Source organism: Clarias gariepinus, chromosome 14 (assembly GCF_024256425.1).
Source record: "Clarias gariepinus isolate MV-2021 ecotype Netherlands chromosome 14, CGAR_prim_01v2, whole genome shotgun sequence".
In the NCBI taxonomy this organism is placed as follows: domain Eukaryota; kingdom Metazoa; phylum Chordata; class Actinopteri; order Siluriformes; family Clariidae; genus Clarias; species Clarias gariepinus.
Genome location: NC_071113.1, coordinates 13,571,304 through 13,587,723, shown reverse-complemented (window position 1 = coordinate 13,587,723; position 16,420 = coordinate 13,571,304). Strand labels below are relative to the sequence as shown.

The following is a 16,420-nucleotide window of genomic DNA, read 5'->3' as shown; positions in this document are numbered from 1 at the left end:
AGTGCATACATGCACTACTTGCAAACACCAAACCGCCTACTCTGCATGTCTTTGGTCTGTGGGAGGAACCCCACCAAGCACAGGGAGAACAGGCAAACTCCACGCGCACAGACCCGAGGTAGGAATCAATCCCATTAACCCCAAAGATGCGAGGCCTCAGTGCCAGCCGCTATGCCGCCACAGACTATTTAATTCACCAGTCAGACCATGCTTTAACCACTGTGTGTAGTCCTTCAAGTGGTGGCTTTCACAAACATGCACTATAGTTACAACATTGATATAAACCACATTACCAGGAAAAGCGTTGTGTTTAAATGCACAAACAAAACATTTTTTTCTTTTGAATGTCAATAAGGACAGGGTAGTTCTTATTTCCATGGTTGTTAAACTACAAAAAATACATTTTAATAAAAAGTATTTACTACAGTTCGGTTCGTTCTAGTACAAAATATGCAAACAAAAAGTACCGCTTGATTACTTGATTGAGTCAGCGAGTGAATGGATGCGTGCATGCTTCACTGAGAACCAGACAAATAGAATTTAATTTATTCTGATAAATTCAAATCATCTATATTAATGCAGATGATCCGAATAATGTTTTAATGTCTTAACATGCCCTGGCAACAATATACGTCATTCCCGAGCCTGTGTGTGTGGTTTCATAAGGGAGGAGAAATGTGAATTTATTCCGTAGCTGTATTATGCTGCACGTAAACAGCACGCTGCCTTTCAGTCTCCCCTCAACAGTGGGGCCGAAAAACTCAAAGCCCAGTGTATCTCCATTAGCAGCGGAAAGGCCACTCTAATAAAGCTCAGGCCAGATCTCCCAAAGCAAGATGATGCATCACAGCCACATTCATTTTCCTCACTGCCTGCCTCACTCTATCCTGTATTGATTGTTCCAGGCAGAACTCATTAGTGGCGGCACGGCAGGGAGAGATGCAGAGAAAGGGGAATAAAAGAAGACCAGTGTTGTGAGAGAGCTGACCTTTCTCATGCAAGCCTCCCCTGCCTCCTGCAGCTCACTGTTGGTAGAATTCAGGGCCTTGAAGAGCGCAGCAATAATCTTCTCTCTAGACTGGGGCAGGTAGTTACAGGCCGCCAAAGCATCTGAACAAGCACACACACACAGACCATGGTTTATACAAGGTGCATATTAAAGTTCAGAGAAAGTTTACAGCTCTTGCAATTCCTTTTGCAGTCTAAGACAATCAAAACTTACTGTTGTCATTGCCTTATTCTGGTAAACAGGTATAAATGATTATAAAATAAGTTATAACAGTAGACAGTTGTAATGATCACTATAAATTGTATATATTATCATTTGTATCTTTAAAAAAAATTTTTACACCTGCCACAATCAGAACAAGGAGTACCATGTGACATTTTCTTTTATCTATTAGGAGGGAGTTGAATACTTACTGAGCGCCGCGATGCGTAACGGCACCAGAGAGGACAAGCTCTTGTAGCAGGGCAACTTCATAAGTGCTGCATCTTCAGTCTCACACAAATTCAACAACTGCACAAGACACAAACACTGCTTAAGGCAAAAAAAAAAAAAACTAGAACACTGATTGCTGATTGTCCTTTGAGAGAAAAAACTAAAAAAATAAATAAAAAAAACACACACACACTAGTAAAGTCCATGTTTAAACTCTAATCCTACAGTACCACATGCATAATAACTGACTTGTACTGGGAAATGTAGAATAACAGTTAAAGAACAGTTATTTTATTAAGTCAACAGAAATGTGTACAAATAAGAATTATTGTACAGTCTTTTCCTGCTTTAATAGCACTGCAGAGCAAAACATTTAAGACAATTGTTCAATTAAAACTAGACATAATTAGTTACATTCAGTGTGTGTGTGAGTTAGAGAGACAGAGAGAGACTTCTAGCCCTTTGCACTGCACAGAGCTCACCTCAGTGTAGAAGACCTTGTGCTCACTGACGCTGAGATCCATGGTGAAGAGGCGAGGCTGCAGTGTGGTGCAGAACGTGTTCCCTTCCATCAGTCCTATCTGAGCGTTGGCAGGCTGGTGACGAAGAAGGTGCTTCTTAGGAGGAACCATGTCCTGAAGAACCTGATAGCAAATAAACCTCATTCATAACCTTTTTAGATTACAATGCGAAGGCATACAATCATTTATTGTTTTCTATTTGTAACAGTAACAGTTGTGAGAGACTCTATCCAAAGGCTCCATTTGTCGCCAGCTACCATTATTGCTTTTGTTATCTTTGTGAAAAATCTGAGAGCTTTGAAACTAACAAAATAATGTTTATTTTTTGTTTTTTCATGATTTGTGCTACATTTCATACCGTAACTCAACATCAGTGTTAAGTAAAAAAAAAAAAAAAAAAAGAGGAGCCTGAAGATGCATCACTCAAACACACCTCTTTGTGAGGCTCCATAATAATAGTCACGCTCTTGCCAGTGACCTGAGCCAGAACCTGCAACGAGTGCATAGCTTGCTTGCGCACAGTGGAGTTGGGTGAGGTGACCTCACGGACCAGGTCGTGGGTCACCATGTGAAAGGATTTGTCCTGTGCACTTAGCAACTCCTCTGTCTTTTCCTCCTCCTTCAGTGGGGTGGCACAGCGCACCAGGAGCTGTTCCAGGGTGGTCTTCGCCATGGCAACTGCACCATTAGATACCTGCAATAAACAATTAAATGGGACAGCTTAAGGAAAAACGTTTACTCACAGGGTATCACAACTGGTACAGATACACCGTGGCTTTGTTCCTACCTCGCCAGTGAGGTCCATCATGACAAACAGCAGAGCCTTGAGGAAGGTAAGTTGGTTTTGCAGGACCCAAATAAGTGGCAGCCTCTCCATAAGGAACTTTATAGACACCACACCACCAAGCTTGGCATACCAAGCCTGCTCATAGCAACACGCACACAGACGCTCAACGATATAGGAAAAGAGCGGCAGCTGGCACGCCTGGCAGAGACAAAAACTACACTTTAACTGCAAATAGACTCTACTGTTAAACATTAGTCATTTTAGGCATCAGTGGGATGTGTGCAGCAGAAAGACTCACTCACCCTCTCTTTGGATCCCAAGATAATACTAGCCACATCAAAAATGACAGCCAGTGCAACTTCGCCAATCTTACACAGCTCTTTCTCCTCATATGCCATGCAGATGGCAATGGCATCGATCAGCACTAGGGGATCCATTCCCTTAGAGCCATTCTCCTCACTGTGGAACATTGCAGTACTTGGCTGGCTGCCTAGCTGGTAGCATGGCAGCAAGAAAGGTCCTACAATCAAAAATCAACATTAATTGCAGAACTCAAAACTAAAAAACACACAAACACTAACTTATTTAGTGGCCTTGAATCCAAATTGAAAAAAAAAAAAAAAACAAAAAAAAACACACAATGCATGGTCCACTGCATAAGAACTATAGGGTTGTACATACCACACTGCTGAGCTACAGCCACCATGGTGTAATGCCGGATGAGACTGGCCACAAAAGGCAAAGCACTGGGACGCAGATCTTTAATGACTGCGGACATAAAGGCTCCAGTCAGGGCCTGTTCAAATGTCCTGCGCGCAGGTGTGTCCTGGGCCTTGTACCGGTGAGAAATGATCACATTGGGGATCCATTTTTCTGTAAAGCTACAAAAGAAGGAATTTAATGAATTGTACATTCAACATTAACTAAACACAAACCTTTTTTCCCCCAAAGTAATCTACTTCAAAATGTAGTACATACGTGGTCACCACAGAAAAGGCTTTTACACGGTTTGTTTTCCTGTAGTGCAAAACTGATCCACTTTGATCTCACTAATGGGAATTCATGTCAATTCTGTCCCCATTACAGCTAACGAACAAATAACACGCTATGGAAAAAGGGCTTTCTGAGATGAACTGCCTTTCTGTAGGAGTAGAATTTGTAATTCACTATACTGATACAGAGTTTAAAAATAGGAAAAATTTATGAACAAAGTATATTTTCCAAAGATATTCCAATCTACTTTTATTTTAATAGCAATACTGTTAGAGTCTAACAGATGAGAATCCATATTATATGCATCCACATAAATGTGGATTGATTGAATTAGACAACTGCCTGTACATTTTCATGAGGGGTGCAAAAACACAACAAAAACGACTAAAAATGATGGTCATAATTGGCGAATATTTGCTAACCAATTTACTTGTGGGGGAGGGGGGGTTCACAATGGGAATACTTTCATGAACTTTCCAAAATACTCCAACGTTTTGTCTATCACCGTTAAGCCCTGCGAAGGGAGTAAAGTGAAAAATGAAGTATACCCGAGGAGAATGTGATATCTAGTGTCTGTTCAACAGTTGGTTCCGACAAAGTAATCCGATTGGTTTAGCGTATTTCCACGAATGCTCATATGGAGCATAACAGTACTGGGATGTTTAACTATATGTATCACTCTGCATCACAGGTGTTCTAACAATCGTTAACGACACTAACTGTCAGTCATCAACGTTGGTAAAGCTAAATAACTGGTTAAAGAAACAAACATGGTCTGCTGATAAGAAATAGATAATAGATGTGTAGAAATGTTGTATAAAAGCAGCATCAACGCTACTGTCGAAAAAAAAATACATACATATATATTGTTGAACTAGCAAGTGAAATTTTATGTGGCGAACATGACCAACAATAGTTTTCAGGAGTATAACTTTCCTATATTTTTTCCTGTTATTTTTTGCCGTGATAGCCATTATGGGTTAGACCAAGTTCAGCATCTGAAATTTTTCATATTGCCATAAATAAAAAATTTTAAGAACCCTCAAATCAGGTAATAGAGTGAATGATACAAAAGGTGTTTTTACAGCAACAGCTCAGTCCTGTGGGAACTTCTGCTTTGAATTTGACTGGCATTTGGTTGGATGTTTCATTATTTACCCCCACTGATAGGAATGCTATGATTGAGTGGCTGTTTTATCCGTGCCTGAGCTTGTATTCTATAAGGCCAAATGCCAGTAGCAGCAGTGATGGATTGTGCCATTTCATTATCGCTATTTAAAAGACTTTGGCTTTGGCCTAGACGGAGCCGAGAATCTGGCTAGCAGGGGAGGGAGTGGCGGATCAATTCAAATTCATACCACCGCCACTTGAATGGGACTCCATTATCCAGACCGGCATTTGAGATATTAAGAGAGCATGCTGCATTCTGAAAAGACGCCTTTCACGGTGACCGGCGCAGTCTTGCCTCGCTCGAAGTGGGAAAGAGAGGATGTCATGAATCAAGACATCTGACAGCGGAGGCTGCTCTTCCCCCTTCATAACTGACACACTTCATTATCTCTGTGAGGGGCGCAGGCAGCAGGCTTTTGGGGTAAACAGACAGAGAGGAAAGTCAATTAGCCGCAGCGCCGAGTTCAATGCCTGGGTAATGTGACCCAGCTACCCTCTATGCACAGCCGCTCGAACTGTCTCTGAGTAATTAGCCCTTTTTAACAGGGTGCACGTGGCGCTGAAAAACCGCAGAGGTGAAAAAAAAAAAAAAAAATACAGACTCACATTCCGCTTGGAGAAATGACTGAGAAACAAAAGGAGGCGACAAGCACATCGTAAAAAACAAACAGAGAATGCAACGTAAACTTTATTTAAGGTTTTATTTAAGATGTCAAGGGAAATATTTAAGGCTTATGTGAAAGACTAGCGGATCTTACTTGGGATGGGCGAGAAGCTGGTACAGGGCATGTTTGTTATCCTCCAGGCTGGTCATCGCTACCAGGAAGCATTTGATCACCTCCCAAGCCTGTCGCCGGTAATATGGCTCTGTGTTGGCACTCTTCAGACAGTCCAGTGCGGTCTCTATGGCCTGAAAAACAGCTTATTTCGTTTATTCATGAGTTCATTTCATTTTGTCAAGTTTCACTGACAAAATGAAAAAAAATAAATAAATAAAAATATTGAAAAGCAACACTTAAAGAAACAATCTTAACTTTAGATTTACTAGATGTCACAGCCAAAAAAAAAGGGCTGAAAGGAGAAAGGAAATGCCAGAAACATTTAACCAGAGTATACATATAAACTAATTCTGCTCTGCCATACTAAACTCCAACAGAATTAAGAACATACCAGCTTTAGGTCATGAAAAATGATCTGACTCAAGGACAGATTAGAAAGAATTGCCTTAATAAATTCAAGTCAAATGTCATATGGATATATATACTGTACTGACATATGACAGCTGATGACAAGGGGGAAAAAGATTACAGAAAAATGTGAACCTAGCGCTTTTAAACTTTTAATTCTTTTTTTTCTTTTCATGGAAGGTGAACTCTGTTACAAATAAAAGGGGGAAAAGAAAAGACGACTAGGGTTCAGTCTAGGCTGTTTTGCCTTGTGACACATTTATAATAGGATCACCTTTAAGCTCACACACAAACCCCAAAAGGCAGGCATGGAAAAGGACAAACAAACTTGGCCTAAAACGTGGTATTGGTGCTAAAAAAAATTAAATTCAATAAAAAAAAAAAAAGTGTCTCACCTAGGTAAAAACAGTGAACTTTCAGATAGGATCATAAAACACCATTTTTCAGAACACTTAATGCTTCTTATCTCCTTGCATCGTTTTTTTGTAAATATGGTACAGTAAAATTTTTATATTGAATCAGATGAAGAGAAACAAATTTGCTAAACACAATTTTATGCCCTTTTATGTAATGTCAAATCTTTCAGTGATCTTAATTGTTCATTCAGATAAAACATGACTAATTTGCAGTTGACATGAAAAGACAGAAACCAGAAAAAGTGTATTTTTCTAAAATGCTAAATTGTTAAGATACTGCAACATGAATTTGACATGGTCACCAACACTAAAGATTTTTTTTTCATTTATTTATTTTATTTTTACACGGCACATTACTAAAAGCTATTTTAACTGAATAAACTATAGTTTTCTATGTTTTAATTACCAGAACCTTTTAAATTCAAACAACAATTTTTACAGGTCTTATGCTTCTAGAACCTTACACCAATTTTAGTTTCAATACTCAAAGAAATATGGATAATTAGAATTTTAAATCATTATTGTTTGAAGCAAACGATAGCGAAGTGTAACACTAAAAAAATGGCTAATTTTGGGGCACATATAAAATCGTCTCTCTAAAACGGCTAAAACTAGCAACTTGAATTTTTTTTGGAAGCAAGATTGGTCAATTACATGCTGCATTAACTTTAGAAGTAACATCTTTGGTACGCACACACATTTTCTGTATTATAATATGTATAACATAAAAAAATAAAATCATCACCAATATTGTGTTTTGGCTGACTATTTAAAAAAATAAAAATAAATAAATAACAGGTGCACATTTCATATTTGTGCACTTTACTGGCTTAGTAACTAGCTGTTACACACACACAAGACAAGTAAATGTGTGTGTGTGCGTGTGCATATGTGTGAGACAGACTTGTGCATGCTGTCTAAAAGCTAAACCCTAATTCCATGCTTAGAATAGAGACAAATACAGGCAGACCCTCCAAGGTGATGGTAAATGGGGAAGATTAATCAAATCGGCTCTAAGCAAACTTTAGCGCGCGAGCTCTAGCAGGTCTAAACAGAATGCTGACTCTGCAACACTGGAGGGACGGAAACCCAGGAGGTTAAACTGCACTGGATCATTTGTTAGCTTTAAGTTTCATGTATGTAAGCTTGGATTCCTGTGTACAAACACTGAAGTTTCACAACAAATGCTTTTCGTCTGAAGTTATCACAATCAAGAGTTCTTAAAACACTCAAAATGTAGTCACACTTGGTGCTGGAGCAAAGGCTTGACTGGGGGTTGTTGTTCGTCCTGTGGGGAATATTGAGAGTTATGGAGCATCTGAGCTTCTTAATCCAAACCGACAGAGCTGGGCTCCAGGCTTCAGTGAAGAGCAGCTGCTGCTCGCCGCAACCGCAAGGCGTATGCAAATGAAATTAAGCTGCGCCAGCGTAATGGCGGGAGGCATCCATCTTGGAGGCACGAAGGCAATTACAAAAATGACAGTTTGTGTTTTCCCAAGTAGCGGCGGGCAGCAGGAAGAGCCATTAGCTGGAGCAAATAATCCCGTCTGCACGGCATAGAGAGATTGATTAAGGAGGGGGAGGATCAGGCGGACGGGGACAGGAGCTGCTTACAGCCTGATGATCTCTTTAATTACCTGGGGAAGACACTGTCTTCTCTCACACAGGCTCTCCATTGACAAGGATTCATTACACAATGAGAATCGTGTCCCTGGCCCCTTCCTCAAAGCACTGAAGCGAAAGATATGCAATGAGAAGCGGACTTTGCTCACATGAGCTTCCATACGATTTTGACTGACTGCTCTTCCAGGTCCTAAATGTTTCAGGCTCAGTGAAGGCTTGGTCACAGATTGTTTGCTGCTAAGTGGACGACTGCTAGCAAAATAATTTGCACATACAAAGCTGCCGCACATTACTGGAGTATTCATGGCTGATATGAGAATTTAGTTAACTAATGTCATCATAACTGTGTTATTTCCTAATTAAATTATTCGTAATAATAAGTCTTATAATGAGTCTGGCAATTGCGGCTGAAAGGGAGGCTGCTTTACCCTTGCCTCAATTAAAATCTGAACTGCACTACAGAAACCTGAACATTATACAACAGGAAGAAAACTTTAATGGCAAAAAAAACAAAAAACAGTTTGCCTTCTATGCCCACTAAACTAGTTCCTGCATGACCCAACTTCAATGAAAATAATAGAGATGAGGAAAATAATTTTTTAGTGATGCATCACAATTCATGTATCGCTACACTGATTAAAAAGTAATTTATACGTTTGCACCCGAGGTGAAATAATGTCGTTCCTCTATAATCTTACAGATTATGTGCTTCAAATGAATAAATATTGAATCAAGATATTTACAAAATTGCGATATTAGAATTTGCTTTATAAATCGAATCGCATCTTAGGTATTGTGACCATATTGCATTGGATGATTTCCAGTCCTAGTAAATAACCCTTTTTATTTTATGACAAGATAGACTCCACACAGTAGTGTAGCTGTTTAAAAATATAATAATAAATAACTACCTTTTCCATAGGCAGCTGAATCGAGGCCTTACAGTCAGTGAACTCAGACTTGATGCTGGGGCCCTGCACCTCAGTCACTATATACTGCAGTCTCTGAGACTCCTTCAGCATCTTCCGGTTGCTTCCGCCAAACTTGCCCAGCACTCGGTACGCTACATGAGAGATAGTTTCTGCTGGATTCCTCAAAGTTCGCCAAAGGGCCTAGACAACGAACAGAAACCCGGTTGCTTTAAAACCAGTCCAAAAAAAAAAAAAAAAAAAAAAAGATTTTAAAGGTAAAAGAGTATACCTGCATGAGCTCGGCACGAACAGGCTGGATGTGGTCGTATAGGAAGTCTGGCTGCAGATTGTCCACACAGAGTTCGAGGGTGCGTAGGCCCTGGCTTACCAGCGTCTGGGAGCCGTTGAGTGCCGACACCAGAGGGTCCATGAGCATTGGCAAGTATGGAAGCAAAGAGCTCAGCCTCACCGGCACGGTCAGACACAGCTCCACAAACAGATCCTTCATGTGCTGCTTATGGAGGCCACTCTGCAACATGTTCAGCCCTGAGAGGAGAACCAAACATCAAATAGTCTCAACACACATATCTGGCATGATATCTACAATTACTGTATGGAAAACTGAAATGTAATGGGGAAAAAAAAATTTTTTTACTACAGTGTCATGTCCCAGTTACTAACCTTTCTATCTTTGACTAAGGGGCAAATTTGTCCATCACTGTGTTGATAAATATGATGTTAAGAGTTCAATGCTATTATAAAGCGTGATTACTCATTAGTGTGGGGGTGTTTACAGAATCGCAATACAAAGGAAACAGACAACTAGGTATTGTGATAATATCGTATCAGGTATAAAAACACAGAGGGGGAAAAAATCCCATGCAGTGGAGCCTCGGATTACAAGCATAATTTGTTCCGAAGCGGGCTCGTATTTCAAAACACTCATAAACCAAATTTAATTGTCCCATAAGAAATAATGAAAACTCAAATTATTCATTCCACAGCCCAAACAAATAAACACAAAAATAATTAACACAAAATATAAAGTAAAAATAAAACACTTTACCTTTAAGTAAAAATAAAGCCAGACAGATGTATGTTTGTGCGCGCAGGCTCCCATCCCCCCCCCTCAACTTACCCTTCCTCCACTTTTTTCACATGCGCGCGCACTCAACAGAAACGCTGTTTTATCAGAAAAATAAACAAGAAATCTCTCTAATGACACTCGATCGAGCGACACACTAACCGAATCACTGCTGTAAAGTGAAAATAAAACTAATTAACCTGCACTTTACCTTTGAAAAGAATCGTGACAGAGCAGTGTTTGTGTAGAGCAGAGAGAAAAAGTGTGTGTCTGTGTATGCGAAAGTAGGAGGGGTCTGTGTGTGTGTAGGGCAAGGTGCCCAATAACGCGCACCCACACAGAAAGAGTCTTACGCACACACTTGTGGTCACAATGTTATAGTAAACAGTACATGCGTGCACGGATGTTGATTATACCAGTAAGACACGCACATCAAGACCCAGCAGGGGAGTCAATTACCCACAATTCCGCAGCTAAAGAGAGAGAAAAACCGTTGGCGCAGTTGTGATCACGTAACGCTCAGCATCAAAACAAGAAGCACTTGTGTGATGGATGACTTGCTTGTTTTTCAAGTCTAAATGTATTAAAAATCTTTGTTCGTCGTGCAAAAAGGTTTCACTGTATTTATAAATGCTACTATTAACAAGAAATGCTTGTAAGTTGTTAAAGATCTTTCTATATAATGGCAGCCTCCCTGTGAACCTTTACCCTATACAGATCCTGCAAAATTACCTCAAAGCTTCAGAATTAACTGTTTTTTTTTTGTTTGTTTTTATGTGCAAGTCTCTGTGTTGGAGGGCAATTTTTCACAGCTGCCAGAAAATTGTAAAGGATATCAATAATTGCTTTACAATGCCTGACACCTGTTTTGTGGTTGGATGTCATAACCAAATTGAACAAGAGGATGCTAAGGCGTTCTATAGGCTTCCTGCTGACAAACAGAGGAGGCATTTGTGATTAGCAATGATAGATCGAGCTAACACGGATAGAGAGAGACATGTGGAATCCAAGTGGAAGCCAGCAGTACTTTTGTAATGATCGCGTCATATTAAATAAAGGTTCTTTACCCCAAGACTTACTTACAAGCCCAGAAAAATAAAGTTTATAGGTCTCTACACTTTGTATGCAACTTTTTTTCCCAGTTAAAGATGACGGAAAGTTTATCAATTAGTTATAAAAGTCTGGGCGTTGCAAGTCCAACACATTTTCCACATTATTAACAGTTGTAAATAGAGCAAGCAGGAGCACTATAGGGGTCTGATCTGCCGAAGAAAAAAAATCATTCATCATGTCTCTAATAAAGCTGTGTGATTTAATCGATGGTGCAATTTTGCTGGTAAAATTATTTAATTTAATTATTTTATATTTATTTGGGTAAACTTATAAACGTTAAAATAGTCTAAAATTGGCGAACATCCTTAGAACATACCATAACTTTTGCAGAAAATATAAACCGCTTGCATCTTTTACAAACTACCTGCAAAATGCTTGCAAAAAGATTATCGATTATCTCCTTTAAGGTTATGGCCGATTTCTTGCATCATCACCCCATACTGGACGGAAGTGTGGAGCAGAAGGAAAGGGTTAGAAAAAAAAAAGTGTACAATACATCGATATAATCAAAACCAATGGTTTTAAACAGCAATTTACTGTTTATTAAATAATTTTAGTAGTTTTTAAAACCCATAAACGTAGCTTCTTAAGGCAAAATAGGCAAAATTTAAATAGATAAATAAATCCTTAAATCAACAGTTTGTCCATGTTTCTCAGTTCTACTATATTTACAAAAAATAATTCAATATTTAAAAATTGCCTGGAGCTCTCGCTGACATCAGTCAGTACTGGAAGCGCAGGGATTTCACAGCAGTGCTTATAATAGCTGCTAAAACAGCTAAGGTAAGGCGTCTAGCTTTCTTCCTCCTTCTGGACCTCAAGCCAACTAACTGCTTGCTGTCTTCCAGAGCAAAAGTACAAGCTTTTTTATTTTATTATTTAATAAAAATTTGGGCTAAAGTCACTTCCCATTGTTTGACATGAATGAGGGACGTGTGAACTCATGACACTTTAATCTAGATGGTGTAAGCAAAGGTGAATCGATGTGCGCATGCGCGCCGTGTCGGAGAACAGACCATGTCCACTGATTAAAGTCAAATAAAAGTCACTAGTGATCATGGATGTGAATAATCACAGTAGTGAGTTGAACAAGGTCTTGTAATTCAAACGTAATCAAACAGAAGTATTTGCTTACCCTGCAGCAGGTTGGGTAGAAGAGGCAGGAACTCCTGATACAGCAGGTCATGACTTCCTCCGCCGATTGAACGAAACAGAGCTCTGAGCAACAGGAAGTAGTTGTACGGCTCTTTGGCTGACTGGGCAAGTTCCATAGAGCTATTCACAATCTTATGGAGATGGGGCTGTACACACAAGAGAAAATACAATGTAAACTTTACAGTTACTTTTGCAGGAATCAAAGACCTACATCCTTTAACCAATAATCTGAATTTAGAGAGAACAGTTTTCTGAAACACTAACATGCTTTATGTGCAAAATTCTCAAAGCAACAGCACTGGGCATTTAAATTAGGTGATCAATGATGTATAAGGATGTCATAGAGCACTCAAAGTTAAAGAATGAATTACAGTTGTCAGATTGAAACGTGACAAGAGCCAGCAAGTCAATTAATATTTCTGAATATCATTTCATGCATGCAATAAACCTAGAGCTATGGGTCAGGAAGACTAAAGCGCTTCTCTCTCTGCACCATTATTTCACAGTGACCTTCACATCGAGTCCTTACTGTCAATCCAAGGCACAAGTGTCATTTCTCATCTGAGCAGCTGACAGAACACATTAAAATTAATGTAGCGAGGCTGCTAGCACAGACGCGATCAACGGCATGGTTGTTGTCATAGTTAGGAGCGTTTGAGGAACTCTGAGCCATCTAAATCCACTTTCTAACCCAGATATCTTTGGCAAAAAGTCTATGAGGAGGTTTCAGTTTCTGACCTTGAGCATCTGCTCATTCTCTGCAGCGAAGAGAGAAACCGAGCCAAACACAAGTTTGAAAAGTTTGAGGTAGAGGTTGGACAGCTCCACATTGGAACCCATCTCAGGCAGCCGCTCCAAAAGATACTCCACTAAGATGGTGGCAAACAACGCAGAGGTTGACAGGTTAGCCAGGAAAGAGTTCGCCACAATCTGGAGAAAAAAATAAATGAATAAATTAATTTACATTATTTAGCAAAAATTCTTGCAGAAGCCTGCAATCACACAGTTATCACATGTGAGCAGCCAACACTCAAATAAAAAAATAGATAGATGCTACATAAAGCTTCTAAAACTACAGGGTGGGCCATACATTTCCATACATAGGAAAAATTAATATTTTTTTAAACATGTTAATATACTGTATATAGAAAAAACAGTAACCATGTACAGCATAGTACGTGTATGAATAAATTCTTTCTTATGAAAAAAATTTTTTTTCTATGTATGGAAACCTATGGCCTACCGGATACTAAACTTATTTTCCTTGAAAAAAAAAAAAAAAAAGCATTAATCAGTGTGAAAATTGTTTGTTTAAATGACTGATTCATGCGTTACTTGCTTGGTTTATTTGTGCTACCAACTGTAACTGTAGCAAGCATATAAACACAAATGTTGTCTGATCCAAAGCAAGTCATCTTACCTGCAGGGCGTAGTTTTTGGAAATCCGCTCGACCATGTATGGTACAGTGGTTTGGAAAATCTCTTTAAAAGTAAGTGGGTTCATCATGGTAAAGACTCCAGCGAAGTGCTCCAGGACCTCCTTCTCCTCCTTCATTCGGACAGTCTGACAGTTGGCTACACGGATGTATGTCTGCCCATTGCTGGCAATCTGTACCTAGCCAAAAGGGGGGAGGGAGGGGTCGTCTCTGTGATAAGCTGTAGGACTTCGTTATTAGCATCAACACTGTGCGCCTCAGACACGAGTTCTCGAGTCACAGAAAATTAATCCAATGTCATTATCGTTTTACGCTTACAGTTTCAGAATCATGACAAGACTGCATCGAAGCACAAAAGCAGTGTTGTGGATGTCTATCACAGACAAAACTGCACAATAACCAGAAGTCAGTCATACCTGGTAAATATCCAAGGCCTGCATGGCATATTTAACCAGCTTGATGTAGATCTGAGTCTCTTTGGGTTGAAGTTGCTTGTTGGGAATAAACTGCGCTTCTGCAACAAATAGCAAAATGTGAAAAAATACAATACATCATATGATATATAAAGGCAATATGATACATTATATACATAAGTCATAAAATTTAGTTCTGCTGAGGATCGCATGCACAGTTCACAAAATTAAATGCCCTGACAGTATTTACAAACCAAAAGGAGTCACATAAAACAATTACTAAAAAAAAAAAGAATATAGATTTTAAAATCCATCCACCATTAATCTGTGTGAGAACTGTAATAATCTGTTGAAGAAAAATACTCCACACCTACAAGGCTATAAAGATTCATAGTGTGACATTTATACTATGACATACCCACAACTAGTATCCATCACAGAGAGAGGGAGAGAGAGAGAGAGGTCTCCTTGCTTTGTACTTGTTAAAGTAGTACATGACGAAAGAAACCACAAAGTTCTCACCTCCTGGAGCTTTGCAGGAAGTGATTCCCCATGTGATGGTCTTCACCCCACACACGAGGGTCTTTACCAGGCTGCGGCAGTCCGACACCTGGAATGTTTGTTTGTCCTCTTTCTCCCCCGTTCTGTCAAAAGGCGTGGCGGAAGGGGCCGAAGAGACTGGAGTGGGAGGCGCGGGCGGCGGTAAGGTGATTGTAGGAGTGGCTGGGACGCCAGGCAAGGCTCCCGGATCCACGACTCCCATCTCTGACTGGGGCTTGCACTTTCTGAAGATGGATACCAGCTGATACCGTGCGATGGTGTGAAATTTTAACACGAACACCTGGTGGATGTTATAGAAAAAGAGATTGGCGTTCATATACATATATATGAAACATAGATGGAAACATAGTTTTGTTTTGTTTTTTTGCAATCATTACAGGGTTTAAGAATGCATACGACTACATTTTGGAAAAAATGCAACTAATACCGTAGTATACTTTACATAGACACACCAGACCTAGTCATCTAGCAATCACAATTACACTCACATCAAAGACACTCAGATTCTTACACTTGCCCATATTTACTGCTTTTAACACTTCAACTTTGAGAACCAACTTAATGCTTCTTAATTTATTCCACCCCTTGAAAGGTGGCATTGTAATGAGACAATCAATGTTATTCACATTACATTGTACAGTACAGAGATATTTATAGAAAATGTTTGAAGTTTCGGCTACACAAAATAACTGGAGTACAAATATCTATAGTACTTATGACATGCATAGCTGTTAAGTGTTAACTGGTTCAGTGCGTGCCAGTCGTTGGTCAAGGTACAGATCCTGTGTAGATCCTCACCTCCAGCATCCTCATGAGAATATCTCTGCCGTTTCCATTCTCCTGTTCGCTTTTGGAGCGAATGCAGTCCACCAGGTTGAGTAGAAGTTTGCAGGACATGGTCTGAATGCTGCTGGGCAGGGACTCATCATCGATGTTCTTAGCGAACAGTTGAACAGCCAGTGAGAGGTCTGTTAAAGGTAAGTTCTGCCTGACATGGTGTACAAGATCTGCAAGCGTGCTATAGGCCAGTGGTCTAAAGGAGAAAAGATTGTACATCTTAACTACAAATTCATATTCTTATGTTTTTTTAGTTTGCGTTTTATCGTGAGAAATAAGATCAAAGCACGGATATTTTGCCTCATTTGAAAGAAATCTTTTGAGACAAACACTTGAAACAGGATGACAACATTTATTTATATATATATATATATATAAATAAAGCAATCCAGAACAAACAACTCTAATCATCCAGACAGATCCAAATATAAGCCAAATTCAGCTGCTGAAGACTGAAGGCTGCACCAGTTCTCAGTTCTAAGTGAAAGCTATGCTGACAGGCGTGTGACGCTTGGTGTCTGAGTGATGGACACTGACCAGCACCAGGATGTGACCCCACCACCACCACCCTGTGTCCCATAGAGGTGCTGACATGCTGGCACTCAGAGAGAGATAGTAAGTGAGAGAGAAGTACTTGGGACGTCTTAGTCTACTGGGCTTACACACTTCAACGACGAATCATTAACTAGTCATTTTCACATTTTCTGATCATGTTATTTCCCCTTTGCACAAATTTGTCAGTACAGTGGCAGAGACTGTGGTGTGAGGAGCA

General features: G+C 39.7%; 1 protein-coding gene across 2 annotated transcripts in view; it reads right to left on the bottom strand.

The window, feature by feature from the left end:
• Positions 1–16,420, bottom strand: part of trrap (transformation/transcription domain-associated protein) — a 75,129-nt gene that overhangs the window by 50,226 nt on the left and 8,483 nt on the right. The window contains exons 14-29 of one of the 2 annotated variants that reach the window (XM_053511122.1): positions 15,610–15,844; positions 14,773–15,091; positions 14,254–14,351; positions 13,822–14,016; positions 13,140–13,331; positions 12,382–12,547; positions 9,339–9,595; positions 9,050–9,250; positions 5,671–5,822; positions 3,431–3,630; positions 3,052–3,269; positions 2,750–2,947; positions 2,396–2,656; positions 1,924–2,085; positions 1,423–1,519; positions 989–1,110 (exon numbers count right to left, since the gene is read on the bottom strand). In XM_053511122.1, coding sequence (XP_053367097.1) covers positions 989–1,110; positions 1,423–1,519; positions 1,924–2,085; positions 2,396–2,656; positions 2,750–2,947; positions 3,052–3,269; positions 3,431–3,630; positions 5,671–5,822; positions 9,050–9,250; positions 9,339–9,595; positions 12,382–12,547; positions 13,140–13,331; positions 13,822–14,016; positions 14,254–14,351; positions 14,773–15,091; positions 15,610–15,844 — 3,073 coding nt within the window. The remainder of the gene's footprint in view (positions 1–988; positions 1,111–1,422; positions 1,520–1,923; positions 2,086–2,395; positions 2,657–2,749; positions 2,948–3,051; positions 3,270–3,430; positions 3,631–5,670; positions 5,823–9,049; positions 9,251–9,338; positions 9,596–12,381; positions 12,548–13,139; positions 13,332–13,821; positions 14,017–14,253; positions 14,352–14,772; positions 15,092–15,609; positions 15,845–16,420) is intronic. The other variant, XM_053511123.1, reaches the window with a different exon arrangement.